Here is a 15,800-nt window from a genome sequence, read left to right as displayed (position 1 = left end):
TTGTGGTTGCACCCTTCTTACTATCTCATTGCTGCTTCTCCCCTGTCCTTGGATGTGGGGCATGTTTTTCATGAATTCCAGTGTCCTCCTGTTGATGATCGTTCAGCAGTTAGTTGTGATTCCAGTGTTCTCGCAAGAGGGAGTCTGGTATTGCATTTTAAATTTCAAATTCCATTTGTTCACTCTCAGTGTATAGGATAGCAGTTAACTTTGTATATTAACTTTGTGTCCTGCAACCTTCTTTTGGCTCATCCTTTTGCATTTTTTTTACATAGATGATCATGTCATCTGCGAACAAAGACTGTTTTATTCTTCCTTCCCAGTCGGTATACGTTTTATTTCCTTTTCTTGCATTATTGCATTAACAAGGCCTTCCAGCACGGTACTGAAAAGGAGTGGTAAAAGGGGGCATTCATGACTTGCACCTGATCTTTGTGGGAAAGAGTTTCTCACCATGAAATATGATGTTAGCTGTGGGGTTTTTGTAGATACTCTTCATAAGGTTGATGTGAAGTTCTCCTGTATTCCTGGTTTCCCTTGAGTTTTTATCATGAGTGGGTATTGGCATTTGTCAGATGCCTTTTCTGCATACGTTGATATGATTGTGTGATTTTTATTTTAGTCCATCGATATGATGGACCACATCAATTGATTTTTTAATCATACCTGGGATAAATTCCACATAGTTGTCGTGTATAATTCTTTTTATACTTTTTAAAATTCGATTTACTAATATTTTGTTGAAGATTTTTGCATCTATGTTTATGAGAAGTACTAATATGTAGTTTTCTTGTGATGTCTTTATCTGGTTTTAGTATTAGGGTAATGCTGGCCACATATAATGAGTTAGGAAGCATTCCCCCTGCTTTTGTTCTCTGAAAGAGATTGTAGAGAATTGGTATAATTTCTTCCTTAAATGTTTGGTAGGATTTACCAGTGAACCCATCTGAGCCTGATGCTTTCTGTTTTCAAGGTTATTAATTATTGATTCAACTTATAGATACAGGCCTATTGAGATCATCGATTTCTTCTTGTGAGAGTTTGGCAGATTGTGTCTGATACATGTATTCTAAAGTAATTAAGGTTACATTATATGTAAAATCTTGGATTCTGTGCTTTTTATTTAACATTATAGCATAACTTTTCTCCAGTACTGTGAAAAATCACATTTTTAATGACTGCATGAGAGTCCATCCTGTGATTGTACCATAATTATTTAACCATTTCTAAATGTTGGACATTCAGGTGGTTTTTAGATTTTTACTGTTATAAATAAGGATTCAAGAACAAAAAAGCTACATAAGGATTTTTCTGTATTGAGGATTATTTCATTTTTAAAAATTTCTTTTAACACTAGCAGCTCCTTTGGAAATTCAGTTAACAAATACTGATTGAATACCTGCTGTGTGCTCATTATTGTTCGAGGCGCTTAGGGTATAATATGAAGAAAAAGGGGAATCATCTGTCGTAATGAAGTACACATTCTAGTGGAGGAGAGTAAGATAATAAGTGCACGTTAGTAATTTTAGACAGTGATAGCTACATATAAAATAGGGTAATGGAATAGAATATGTTAGGATGACTAGGAAGGTTTCTCTAAGCAAGTTACATTGACCTGAAGCATGAATGATATGAATGAAGCAAGATTTGGGAGATCATTCTAGACAAAGACCTTGCGAATATAATGAGTTTGGCCTTTTCAAGGGACAGAAAGGCCGGTGTGGCTGGAGTGTGGTGAACAAAAGGGAGAATAGTAGAAATTGAGGTTCGAGAAGTAGGTGAGGGTATATCTTGTAGAGCCTTGTAAGTGCCAAGTTAGATAGTTTGGATTTTAGTCTAATTGTAATAGGAAGCTGTTGGGGGATATTAACTAGGTGAAATTTATATTCTTTTAAAAGATCACTCTGGCTATGTTAAGAACACCCTAAAGGGGAGCAATAGAGGAAGAAGGGCAGGTGGCTCAGATTAGGGTTGTAGCAGAGAAGATGAGGGTGATGATAGAGTCAATAGGACAGGCTAATAGAATGTGTGTGATGAATAATAAGAAAGAGGGAGGTGGTGAAAATTAAATTTAGATTCTTGGTCTGAGCAACTGAGCGGATAGTGATGCCATTTACTAAGATGAGAAGTGGATTGGGGGGTAATTAAGGAGGAAAAAAATGCTGGATGTGTTAAATGTGAGTTGCCCATGACACATCTGTTGCTCTTGGCTGGAGATATAGATTTGGGTGTTATCACTATATATGTGCTTTTAAAGTCATGGGATTGGATGAAATCAGCTGGGAAAGGAAGGGAAGACAGCCAAGACAAGGCCCTCAGACACTTTAGCATTGAGAGGTTGGGTGTGGAAGATAGGGCTTAGCAAACGAGACAGAGAAGGGTGGGTTAATAGATTATGGAATCAGGAAAGCCTAGAGAGGAAAGTGTTTCTAAAAAGGAAAGAGTGGTCATTTGTGTTAAATACCGTTGAAAAGTGTTGGAAAATAAGGACATACAGTTGACCATTAGATTTGACAGGGTCACACATGACCTTGAAAACAACTATTTTAGTGAAGGAGAAGTGGTGGAAGCTTAGTTGGAATATGTGGAGAAAGTAAAGGGAGTGGAAAAATTGAGACAACTCTTTTGAGGAGTTTTACTGTGAAGGGTCAAGGGAGTGTTTTTCACTAAGTATATTTGAGTGTTAATAGGAATGACTCAGTCGTGAGGAAGCAATAATTCCAGAAAACATAGTTCTAGGAATAAAGTAAATAAGTTTCCTTTACTTGAAAGTAAAGAGAACGGGATCCAGAGCACAAGTTCAGAGTGTGTGGGTTAGAGACGTTTCTTCCATTTTACAAGAGGGAGGGCAGAGTCAGCTGTAACAGTTGCACTTAGGTTAGTGAATTTGTTGAGGGCAAAGTAATCTTCTCTAATTCCATCTATATTTATTCATTGAGTACAAGGCAGCTTTATCAGCTGCAAAGGAGGAAGTTGATGGTGGAGGACTGTGCTCATGAGGAGCTTGGAGGTTGAGAGGAAAACGCAAAATTTATCAGCTAAGGGTTTAAAAGGATTATGTTACAGTATAAAAATGCACATTTAAGATTTGTGAGCATAAATTTAGAGAAACGGATGCACAATTGTGTATAAGAAGGGAAATATATGAAGATAACTGTCTTGAAGGAGACAGCCCCCTTTATGTTTGTTTATTGTGTTATTACTTTATAGTTATGATAAATTTAGAGATTAAATGCTTAAAATAACTTATGTGATTGTCAGATCTGATGACAGTGCTCTTACCTAATTTCTAATATTCAGGAATAGTAATAGGAAAAGGAACTTAAAAGAGAATCTGTTCTTTCCATGTATTTCAAATGATGATGTCACAATATGGATGGGTAGTCACCTATGTTTTAGGCTAGGAATATGCCTTGAAATGGTTACTTCTATCATCTTTCTCCCAAATCAATCTGTAGCATTGTTGAGTACCCCTATATGTTCTGCAATTTAGTAGGCAATGTGTGGGATAAAACTTAACTCTAAGATATTAAGTTAACTTCAAGATTATTGGAAAAACACTCCTGCTTTCTTTCTCATTAAGAAACTTGGAGCTATCAGAAGAGAACTTTCAGATTCCACCCATCCATCAGCAATACATGCAGCTCCTTCCTCACATTAATCCCTCCACTTGTGCACAAATCCCACCCTTTTTTCCCTGTTCCAGAAATTCTCCCTGTCTCCTGTATCAATGTTTTTGATGATTTTTCTACTGGATGATTTCTGTGAGCATATAAAATATGCTCAAAAAATAGTCTTTTCAACAAGTAATATTGAAAACAGTTAAATATCCATATGTGGAACAAAGTGAACCTTAGCTATATTTCATCATATACAGAATTTAACTCAAATTGAGCCATATATCTTAAATGTAAAAGCTAGCACTATAATATTTCTGAGAAGAAGTATAGGAAATAGGGCATAAAAAGTGTGACTTCCAGAAAGGAAAATTATGAATTGAGCCTCATTAAATTTAAAAGTTTTCAAACTTCCAGGTAACTGAGGACAGAGGCAGGTATGTAGTAACCTCGCAGAATCTTTTCCCTAAACAATGCAGAATTCACTTCACAACTATGATGCTTCTAGGCAAAACCCTAGTCTCACCATTATTTAAACAGAGAATACCAAAACTGAAAAAATAACTATAAGTAAAAATAGAAAAACAAATTCCAATCACAGCTTCACAAGCTTTCTCCTCTCCACTGCTGGGCTTTACAGAGAGAAGCTTAACCTAAAAATCTGAAAAAATATCTGGACTGGATACTATAAGAATGAAGACAAAGATAACTGTAGATAATGCTATAATCTGGTTAGTAAACTTGTTTCTCACAGGGCTAGCAATTCTGAAACAGCTTTATATATACTAAAATTAAATAAATAAATAGACTTCAGATTATGAGAGCCTAATAAGCCTTCCACTTTTGGAGGAAGAAATTATACAGGTATACTTCAGAGATACTGAAGGTTCAGTTCCAGACCACTACTAAAGCGAAAACAGCAACAGAGTTAGTCATACGAATTTTTTAGTTCCCAGTGCATATAAAAGTTATGTTTATACTATACTGTAGTCTAAGTCTAGCATGTGTCTAAAGAGACAATGTACATACCTTAATTTAAAAATAATTTATTGCTAAAAACACTAACCATTATCTGAGTCTTCAGTGAGTCATGGTAGTAATATCAAAGATTGCTGATCACAGACCACCATAACAAATATAATAATAATGAAAAAGTTTGAAATATTATGAGAATTGCCAAAATGTGATACAGAGACACAAAGAGAGCAAATGCTGCTGGAAAAATGGCACTGATAGACTTAACACGATGCAGGGTTGCCACAGACCTTCAATGTGTAAAAAATGCACTATCGATGAAGCACAGTACAACAAGGTATGCCTGTAAATAAGGAAAGGAGAAGTCTTAAATGAACCCTGTGGTTTTGGATTAAAATCGGAGGTATTGAGATATCATCTCACAGCGGTCAGAACGGCCATCATCAAAAAATCTACAAACAATAAATGCTGGAGAGGGTGTGGAGAAAAGGGAACCCTCTTGCACTGTTGGTGCAAATGTAAATTGATACAACCACGATGGAGAACAGTATGGAGGTTCCTTAAAAAACTAAAAATGGAACTACCATACGACCCAGCAATCCCACTACTGGGCATATACCCTGAGAAAACCATAATTCAAAAAGAGTCATGTACCAAAATGTTCATTGCAGCTCTATTTACAATAGCTAGGACATGGAAGCAACCTAAGTGTCCATCAACAGATGAATGGATAAAGAAGATGTGGCACATATATACAATGGAATATTACTCAGCCATAAAAAGGAACAAAACTGAGTTATTTGTAGTGAGGTGGATGGACCTAGAGACTGTCATACAGAGTGAAGTAAGTCAGAAAGAGAAAAACGAATACCGTATGCTAACACACATATATGGAATCTAAAAGAAAAAAATGGTCAGAAGAACCTAGGGGCAAGACGGGAATAAAGATGCAGACCTGCTAGAGAATGGACTTGAGGATACGGGGAGGGTGAAGGGTAAGCTGGGACAAAGTGAGAGAGTGGCATGGACATATATACACTACCAAATGTAAAATAGATAGCTAGTGGGAAGTAGCCGCATAGCACAGGGAGGTTAGCTCCGTGCTTTGTGACCACCTAGAGGGGTGGGATACGGAGGGTGGGAGGGAGGGAGATGCAAGAGGGAAGAGAAATGGGGACATATGTATATGTATAACTGATTCACTTTGTTATAAAGCAGAAACTAACACATCATTGTAAAGCAATTATACTCTAATAAAGATGTTAAATAAATAAATAAATAAAATAAAATCGGAGGTATCAGTATGAACTCATGGGGTTTTGTTTTTAAAGGTTATATTCTATAGTTATTATGAAACATTGGCTGTATTCCCCGTGTCTTGTAGCTTATTTTATACCTAATAGTTTGTACCTTTTAATCCCCAACCCTTATATTCCCCCTCCCCACCTCCCTCTCCCCTCTGGTAACCACTAGTTTGTTCTCTGTATCTGTGAGTCTGCTTCTTTTTTGTTATACTCACTAGTTTGTTGTATTATTTAGATTCTGCATGTAAGTGATATTATACAGTCAGTATTTGTCTGTCTTTGTCTGACTTACTTCACTTAGCAAAATGCCCTCCAAGTCCATCCATGTTGCTGCAAATGGCAAAATTTCACTCTGTTTTATGGCTGAGTAGTATTCCATTGTGTGTGTGTGTGTGTGTGTATAAAACACCTCTTCTGTTGATGGACACTTAGTTTGCTTCCATATCTTGGCAATTGTAAATAACGCTGCTATGTGAACATTGGGGTACATGTATCTTTTTGAATTAATGTTTTTGGTGGTTTTGGATATATACCCAGGAGAAGAATTGCTGAGTCATACAGTAGTTTATTTGTAGTTTTTTGAGAAACCACCAAACTGTTTTCCACAGTGGCTGCACCAATTTACATTCTGACCCACAGTGTACGAGGGTTCCCTTTTCTCCACATCCTTGCCGATATTTGTTGTGTTGTTTTGTTTGTTTGTTTGTTTTTTTGTGGTACGCGGGTCTCTCACTGCCGCGGCCTCTCCCGTTGCGGAGCACAGGCTCCAGACGCGCAGGCTCAGCGGCCATGGCTCATGGGCCCAGCCGCTCCGCAGCATGTGGGATCTTCCCGGACCGGGGCACGAACCCATGTCCCCTGCATCAGCAGGCGGACTCTCAACCACTGTGCCACCAGGGAAGCCCTGTTGTGTTGTTTTTGATGATAGCCATTCTGACCAGTATGAGGTGATACCTCACTGTGGTTTTAATTTGCATTTCTCTGATGATTAACAGTGTTGAGCATCTTTTCACGTGTCTGTTGCCCATCTGAAATGTCGTCTTTGGAAAAATGTCTATTCAGGTCTTCTGCCCATATTTTGATGGGGTTGTTTGTTTTTTTTAATGTTAAGTTTATATATTTTGGATATTATCCCCTTATCAGTCATATAATTTGCAAATATTTTCACCCATTCAGTAGGTTGTCTTTTTGTTTTGTCAGTGGTTTCCTGTGCTGTGCAAAAGCTTTTAAGTTTAATTAGGTTCCTTTTTTTATTTAATTAAAAAAATTTTTATTGGAATACAGTTGATTTACAATGTTGTGTTAGTTTCAGGTGTACAGTCCATTTATTTATTTTTGCTTTTATTTCCTTTGTTTTAGGAGATGGATCCAAAAATATACTGGTGCGATTTATGTCAGAGTGTTCTGCCTATGTTTTTCTCTAGGAGTTTTATGGTATTTAGTCTTACATTTAGGTCTTTAATCTATTTCAGTTTATTTTGTATATGGTGTTAGAGAATGTTCTAATTTCATTCTTTTACATGCAGCTGTCCAGTTTTTCCTAGCACCACTTATTGAAGAGACTGTCTTTTCTCCATTGTATATTTTTGCCTCCTTTGTCATAGATTAACTGACTATAAGTGCATGTGTTTATTTCTGGGCTCTCTATTCTGTTCCATTGATCTGTATGTCTGTTTTTGTGCCAGTACCATACTGATTTGATTACTTTAACTTGTACTATAGTTTTAAGTCAGGGAGTCTGACTCCTCCAGCTCTATTCTTTCTCAAGATGGTTTTGGTTATTTGGGGTCTTTTGTGTCTCCATACAAATTTTAAAATTATTTGTTCTAGTTCTGTGAAAAATGCCATTGGTATTTTGATAGGAATTGCATTAAATCTGTGGAATGCCTTGGATAGTATAATCATTTTAACAATATTGATTTTTCCAGTCCATGAACATGGTATCTCTTTCTATCTATTTGTGTCATCTTCAGTTTCTTTCATCACTGTTTTATAGTTCTGAGTACAGGTCTTTCACCTACTTAGGTAGGTTTATTCCTAGGTATTTTATTCTTTTTGATGCAATGATGAATGGGATTGTTTCCTTAATTTCTCTATTTGATACTTTGTTGTTAGTGTATAGAAATGCAACAGGTTTCTGTATGTTAATTTGTATCCTGCAAATTTATCGAATTCATTGATGAGCTCTAGTAGTTTTCTGGTAGCATCTTTAATATTTTCCATGTGTAGTATCATGTCATCTGCAAACAGTGAAGTTTTACTTCTTATTTTCCAATTTGGATTCCTTTTATTTCTTTTTCTTGTCTGAGTGCTGTGGCTAGGACTTCCATTACTATGTTGAATAAAAGTGGTGAGGGTGGGCATCCTTGTCTTGTTCCTGATCTTAGGGGAAATGCTTTCAGCTTTTACCATTGAGTATAATATTATCTGTCAGTTTGTTATATCTGGCCTTTATTATGTTGAGGTATGTTCTCTCTGTGCCCACTTTCTGGGAGTTTTTGTCATAAATGGATGTTCAATTTTTGTCAAAAGCTTTTTCTGCATCTTTTGAGATGATCATATGGGTTTTGTTCTTCATTTTGTTAATGTGGTGTATCACACTGATTGATTTGCAGGTAATGAAAAATCCTTGCATCGCTGGGATAAATCCCACTTGATCATGGTTTGCTAATATTTTGTTAAGGATTTTTTGCATCTATGCTTATCTGTGATATTGAACTGTAATTTTCTTGTTTAGTCATATCTTTGTCTGGTTTTGCTATCAGGGTGATGCTGGCCTCATAGAATGAGTTCAGGAAGTATTCCTTCCTCTTCAATTCTTTGGAGTAGCTTGATAAGGATAGGTGTTAACTCTCGTCTAAATGTTTGGTAGAAGTCACCTGTGAAGCTATCTGGTGATGGACTTTTGCTTGTTGGGAGTTTCATTACTGGTAATTTCCTTGGGGGAAATGTTTATTCAAATCCTTTGTCCACATAAAAAATTGGGTTGTTTGTGGTTTTGTTGTTGAGTGGTTGTTTTTTTGTTTTTGTATTCTGGATGCAAGTCCTTTATCAGATATATGCTTTGTAAATATTTTCTCCCATTCTGTGGGTTGTGTTTTTATGTTCTTGATGGTTGTCCTTTGAAGCACAGAAGTTTTTAATTTTAATGAAGTCCATGTTATCTGTTTTTTCTTTTATCACTTCTGCTTTTGGTGTTAGATCTAAGGACACCTTTGTTTCATCCAAATTAAGTAAGATTTATGCCTATGTTTTGGCTTTTATATTTTGAGTGGATTTTTGTATATGGTTTGAGGTATGGGTCTAGATTCATTCTAGATATTCAGATGTCCAGCACCATCTATTGAAAAGACCTTTCTTATTAATGGAAAGGCAATTGACCATAAATATATCAGTTTACTTTTGGACTCTCAATTCTGTTCCATTGATCAGCATGTCTGTTTTTATGGCAGTGCCATACTGTCTTGATTACTGTGGTTTTGTAGTAAGTTTTGAAATTGGTATGTGTGAGTCTTCCAATTTTGTTCTTTTGCAAGATTGTTTTTACTGTTCTGAGTTTTAGAATCAGCTTGTCAATTTCTTCAAGAAAGGTAACTAGTGTTTTGGCAGGGATTGTGTTGACTCTGTAGACCAGTTTAGGAAGTAATACCATCTTAACAATATGGCCCTCCAAGAACACGAGATTTCTTTCCATTTATTTAGATTTCTTAACATTTCTTTAATGATATTGTGTAGTTTTTAGTGTATAAGTCTTGTACCTTTTTGTTTAATTTATTCCTAAGTGTTCTTTTTGATGCTGTTATAAGTGGAATTGTTTTCTTGATTTAATTTTCAGATTGTTGCTAGTGTATAGAAATACAATTTGTATTTTTATATTGATCTTATATCCTTCAGCCTTGCTGAACTCATTTATTAGCTCTACTTGGGATTTATTCTGTTGTTTGTGGATTCCTTAGGGTTTCCTATGTATGAGATTATGTCATTTGCAAGTAGAGATAGTTTTACTTCTCTCTTTTATTTCTTGCCTAATTGTCCTGGCTAAAATATCCAGTATCATGTTGAAGGGAAGTGGCAAGAGCTGACATCCTTGTCTTGTTCCTGTACTTATAGCGGGAACTTTCAGGCTTTCACAATTAAATGTGATATTAGCTGTGCATTTTCATAGATGCCCTTTCAGGTTGAGGAAATTCTCTTCAATTCCTAGTTTGTTGTGTTTTTTACTATGAAAGAGGTTAGATTTTTGTCAAATGCTTTTTCCGCATCTATTGAGATGAACATGTGTGGGGGTTTGGGTGTTATTGTTAATATGATATACTTATTACATTGGTTGATTTTAATATGTTGAACCAACCTTCCATTCCCGCTTACCTTTTCTCTCCATAATTTCTCACTTAGTATTCCCTGACTTGATGATACCACTCCAGGCCATCCAGATGCCCAAGCCAAAAACCCAAGAGTCATCTTAGACTGTTCCCTTTCTGTTACTCTGTACATCAAATCTGTTAATTCTGTTTTTTTTTTGTTGTTGTTGTTAATTCTGTTTTAATGCCCTCCTAACTTTTCCCTCTTTCAGTTCATCTTCCACCCTGATGCTCGGAGTGATTTTTTTTTTTTCTCCCAAAGGAGAATTTGATCATCTAAATATACTTGTGGAATAATTTATCAAGGAGAAATTTATATTCATTGCTTGCCTTCTACTGATGTACATAAACCATCACCAACTGTTTGGTCTTTGTCTTGTTTTTAAAGACTTACAGACTACTTTCTGTGAATTATGGGTGACCTTTCTGTTTTTTTTAAATGGGATTTGTAATTTAATATTAATGTTATAATAGGAGGGCTACTCAGTGCTATTTTTGGACACTAACATTTGGTCCAACTTTATACAATAAAAGAGTAAATGGGAGAGAGGGCTTAAAACAGATGAGATGAATACCAGATGAGAAGTTGGCATGTGGTAGGGTTGCTACTGATTCATTGCTGTGGTTCAGTTGACTACTTGTGAGAATTCTTTTTTGAAAAGTTTACACACACTATATCATATTACAAGATTATGAAGTCTATCATAATTGTTTATTACATATACCATTGAAGTAGTAACTCTTAAGATGGATTTTTATGGAAGTTATTTTAAGGCCAAATTATTTTAAGTAAATAAGTAACTAAAGTCTAATTTTCACATTGATATAACAGCTCTGTAAGCAGTTTTAAATCTGTTTATTATTTTGCAGCCTTGCATTGCATCCTGAACGAGTATTGGTGGCAACAGGACAAGTTGGGAAAGAGCCTTATATCTGTGTTTGGGATTCATACACTGTGCAGACCATATCAGTTCTAAAGGATGTTCATACACATGGTATAGCTTGCTTAGCATTTGACTTAGATGGACAGGTATGTGATAATTTTTTTCTTTTTGTAAACTGTGTTTTTAAAGTGTGTACTATAAGAAATTATTATAAATCTGTAAATATTAAATTGGAAAGCATTTGACAAAAAGCATTTATTCAAGGTAGAGGTGGGTAGAGGGGGTGGGTGGTAGATATATATAAGAAAAATAAGAATAATAATGAGTTTTTATTTCATTGTATCAAGAACTTTTCAGTTGAATTAATTACTACTATTAGAGCCAAAGTGATTCTGACTCGGTGGAACATTACCTGGTTGTTCTTGAAAATTTTACATGTAACTCTTTTCCAGGTATTATATGTTAATAGGAAAGATGGAAGATATCTTAGGAAAATTCACTTTCTCTAAGTAGAGCTGTAAACATTTTAATTTTTAGTTATGTTAAAGGTTTCTATTAAAATTATTATTATTTTTTTGCGGTACGCGGGCCTCTCACTGTTGTGGCCTCTCCCGTTGTGGAGCACAGGCTCCGAACGCGCAGGCTCAGCAGCCATGGCTCACGGGCCTAGCCGCTCCGCGGCATGTGGGATCTTCCCAGACTGGGGCACGAACCCATGTCCCCTGCATTGGCAGGCGGACTCGCAACCACTGCGCCACCAGGGGAGACCAAAATTATATTTTTAATTGAAAATAATGATGCAGTTTTTATAATATGAGCTATTTTATATAAAATCAAAGTTCATAACAAAAGGTGTAATCTTTGTTCCACTTACTAATCAATTCGCAAATTATTATTTACTTCTAGTCATCGATTTTAAAAAAATTAAGCCAACAGCTCTTTTGTGGTGCTTTCATGGAACTTGTTGTACCTAAAACATATTTAAAAAGTGATAAGAAATTGAGTTTTGCAGGTTTAGTTAATTTATAGTCTTTAAAAGTTTTATGGTGAAATTAGACTTTAAAAATTATTTTAACTTTTAGAAGAGCTTTAGTTGTCGGCTTTTTAATTCTTAAAATTAATTTTGTAGATCTATATTTTACAGAAACAGATTACGTTTTGTTCTAGTCACTTGAAAATGACAGCCAGTAGATGTTTTATTTTCAACTCTGAGAAATAGCTTCTTTGAGTAGCATAGATTAATATACCTTCTGTTTAGAGTCCGGTAAGAGATCTATAAAGATGTAACTCGAACCTCTCATTTGGGGAAAAAATGTGTTTCTAGGTTTAGAAGCACTATGTAGCAGTGATTGGCAATTCCAGAACCTTAATTCATTTCCCATTTTTCTGTTATTTTTCAAGTCCCTTAATGTCCTCATATCAAAATTTCATTTTCCTTTTTAAAAGGAAGAGAATAATACTCTTTGCTTACTTCACAGGAAATTATATTTTATGAAACAAACCAACAAAGTTGTTTTTTAGAATTATTTACCAAAGGTATTATGATATCCACAATGGTTTAACTATAAATGTCTGTATACTTTAAATATAGATGTTTTCTTCTTAATTTTAAAATTGCCCTTTCTAAATGCAGTGTATTGCATGGCTGAGGAAATTCTCTTACATACAAGGAGAAATCATGCCCATAGCTTTTACTAGTTGAAGCTTTTTAATTTTGCTTACTTTAAGCAACATATAAGAAAAGTCTTGGGTACATGCATTTTATTTTCACAGATCTTCATAAGAATGTGCTACTTTAAAATGTAAGCTTATAAAAAACATAATAGCTAAAAGTTATTGAGCACATACTAAGTGCCAGACATTGTGCTAAGCCTACATTATCTCATTTAATCCTCACAACAGCCCTATGAAATAGATATTATTATTATCTCTATTTTACAGATAAAGAAACTGAGACTTAGAGAGGTTAAATAACTTGCCCCAGGTTACACAGCTAGTAAATGGAGCCAGAGCGGGAACCCAGGTCAGTCACACTCCAAAGCTCATGTTTTTAACCGCAATGCTCTACTGCTTCCCAAACATGGAACTTAGGAGGTGGTTGTTTTTATTTCAGAAGGAATTCATCCATCTTAAGTACAGTTAAAACTTGTAAGGAACTGCTGCCAATTGAAGATTAAGTTAAGAGTATTCCTGAAATTATGTTAATGAGAAGATGCTTTAGTTAAGAAATATATTTGGGAACATATCTATTTATTCAGTAATATCTGTAAACTATGAAATACCAATTAGGAAATACTGTATAATTTTTGCATTTTCTACTAGATTTGAAACTGTAAATGATCAGTTAAGGTTTATCCAATGAATGAGTCTCCCTGTTGGTAGTATGCTGAATTTTCTTTCCCCAGAGGGTTTCTTCTAAATGGATTGACTATCCATGCTAATACTGGAAGTCTACCTCATTGAGAATAATTAGGGCATGAAAAGGCTATATAAATCCACATCAGACAGAGATTAAAATTTCATAGTAAATGGTAGAGAGAGGGTAGGAGGAGGAGAATTTGATACTTTATCTTGAAAACACAATGATAATTTAAAAAAATACATTCCCATATTTAACAAAATCTAAGTTATAGTTAAAACTCAACTAATTTATAGAATGAACTAAGAATAAAATGTTAATTTTTTAGCCTAACTTTGTCGATTATATGCTGGTACATGATTATGAAGAGTCGTATTTGCAGAAATATTAAAGGAGTTCACTGATTTTTCCAAGGACCTTTTAGTAATCTCTTGATATCTAGACATATCTCAAGTGCCTATTGTATTAGTTTTGAGTTTTCATCTCTTCCATTGCTCTGCCAGATCCTAATTTCTGATGGCTTTCTTTATGAATTGACCAATATTTACTACATTAAGTCCTGGATATTTTGCAAAATTTGGTACTTTTACTTTGTAACATTTGTAACAACTAGTCCTCACTTAATAAATACTGAGATCACAAGGACCCCTCACCCCCATATTAGAATCTTTTACGTTTGTTTATTATTTGAATATGTTTCACACTTGCAGGAACTCATGGAATTCCTTTTAGTTGTGCCTATTAAGATACTTTTCTCATTTGAGTATTTAGTGTGCTAGAACTTTTTAATAAATACAGTTGACCTTTGAACAACGCAGGGGTTAATCTGCATATAACTTATAGTCGGCCCTCCATATTCACGGTTCCTCCACGTCTGTGGATTCAACCAACTGTGAACCTGTAGTACTGTAGTATTTACTGTTGGAAAATATCTGTGTGTAAGGGGACCCAGGAAGTTCAAATCTGTGTTGTTCAAGGTCAGCTATACTTCCGGTTTAATTAATGGACACAACCAAGATTTTGTTTGGGAATAGGATCAGGGAGGAATTTGGGAAGCTGGATAGAGCCTTCTTTATCTGGTTTTCTTTCTCCCTATCTGACTGTTAGTTCTTAGTTATCTTGAAAGGAGCTGTTCCTTCTGTCTGCTTCTTAAATGTCAGTGTTCCTAGGAGTCTGTAGCCTTCCTTCCCCCAGCCCCCCTCACTTCACTTATTCTCTTTAGGTGATTACTAGATCCATGACTTTAACTCCTGTGTCAATTAACAGTGGCCTCAGCTTCTCTCCTCACCTCCATATACTCTCCTTGAATGTCGTATAGATATACCATTTATTACATGTTTAAAACTGAATTCTCTCTTTATTCTAACTCATTAAAAAACAAAGGTCATTCTTTCTCCTGTTTCTGGCCTACCTCTCCAGTCTTGTCTCCTGCCACTTCCCCGTTGGCAACTCCCCCGCGCAGCCACACCAAAGTACTAGCTCTTTCCTGAAAGCACCATGAGCGATCTTGGTATCCTTTGGCCTTAAGTGAATTTTCTCTTATTTTTCTACCCGACTGTCTCTATCTTCTAAGATATGGTTCCAGCATTGCTTTCACTGGAAAACTTTCTTTATGCTCTTCCTCACCTGTGAGAAAGGATGATGAAGTAAAAAATGATAGAAAGCTAAGAGAGGGGGTAGTATTTGCTTGGTTATTTTTATCTTTTCCTCTCTGCTGTTACTTAACCTGTTGTTAGGGAGGTTGATTTTGGCCATGATATGTTTATCAGGGCTACAGAGGATGTGCTCCCAGGTCTATTTTGTTACTGCCTGTGCAGAGCCAGATGCTCTGGGGCTCTATTGAGGTACATGGAGTTTTAAAGCTTTTGACCAGTTGTGGTTCACTTTGTGTGTGATGAACTTAGCCAGAGAGAAGAGGCATTGATAGAAAGGGCAGTGCCTCTCTGACTGTTCCTCACTTTATACTTGTCTTGTGAATTTTAATCTCTACATAGTATACTATAGCGAGAGGTAGATATCTTTGTTTTAGCTAGATATTTGCTGATTACTCTCTAGTTCCCAAATATTAAAGACTCTTAGGAGGAGCAAATCATCTCCTCTAGTTCATTTGGACTTTCTGCAAGTGTGACTTCATGGAGAGCCAGATACAAAATATATTCTGTATCTTTTTATGTAAGCCATTCATATTACCCATTTGGGGACTTAGATAGTAATTTTACTATGTGGAAACTTTCTAGCTAGGTACTAAATGACATTTCTCATTCAGACGGGTGGAGGGCATGGGTTCTTAAAGTTAATTA

The 15,800-nt window shown here is 35.6% G+C and overlaps 1 protein-coding gene across 1 annotated transcript in view; it reads left to right on the top strand.

The window, feature by feature from the left end:
• The window catches only part of EML5 (EMAP like 5), a 159,088-nt gene that overhangs the window by 20,732 nt on the left and 122,556 nt on the right, over positions 1-15,800 (top strand). The window contains exon 2 of the mRNA XM_089906279.1: positions 11,128-11,287. Within this exon, the coding sequence (XP_089762405.1) occupies positions 11,128-11,287 (160 nt within the window). The remainder of the gene's footprint in view (positions 1-11,127; positions 11,288-15,800) is intronic.

Source organism: Delphinapterus leucas, chromosome 2 (genome assembly GCF_059928025.1).
Source record: "Delphinapterus leucas isolate spDelLeu-1000000601 "Yukka" chromosome 2, BTC_Dleu_Yukka2, whole genome shotgun sequence".
Classification (NCBI taxonomy): Eukaryota; Metazoa; Chordata; class Mammalia; order Artiodactyla; family Monodontidae; genus Delphinapterus; species Delphinapterus leucas.
This window is presented reverse-complemented; position numbering and strand designations above follow the sequence as displayed.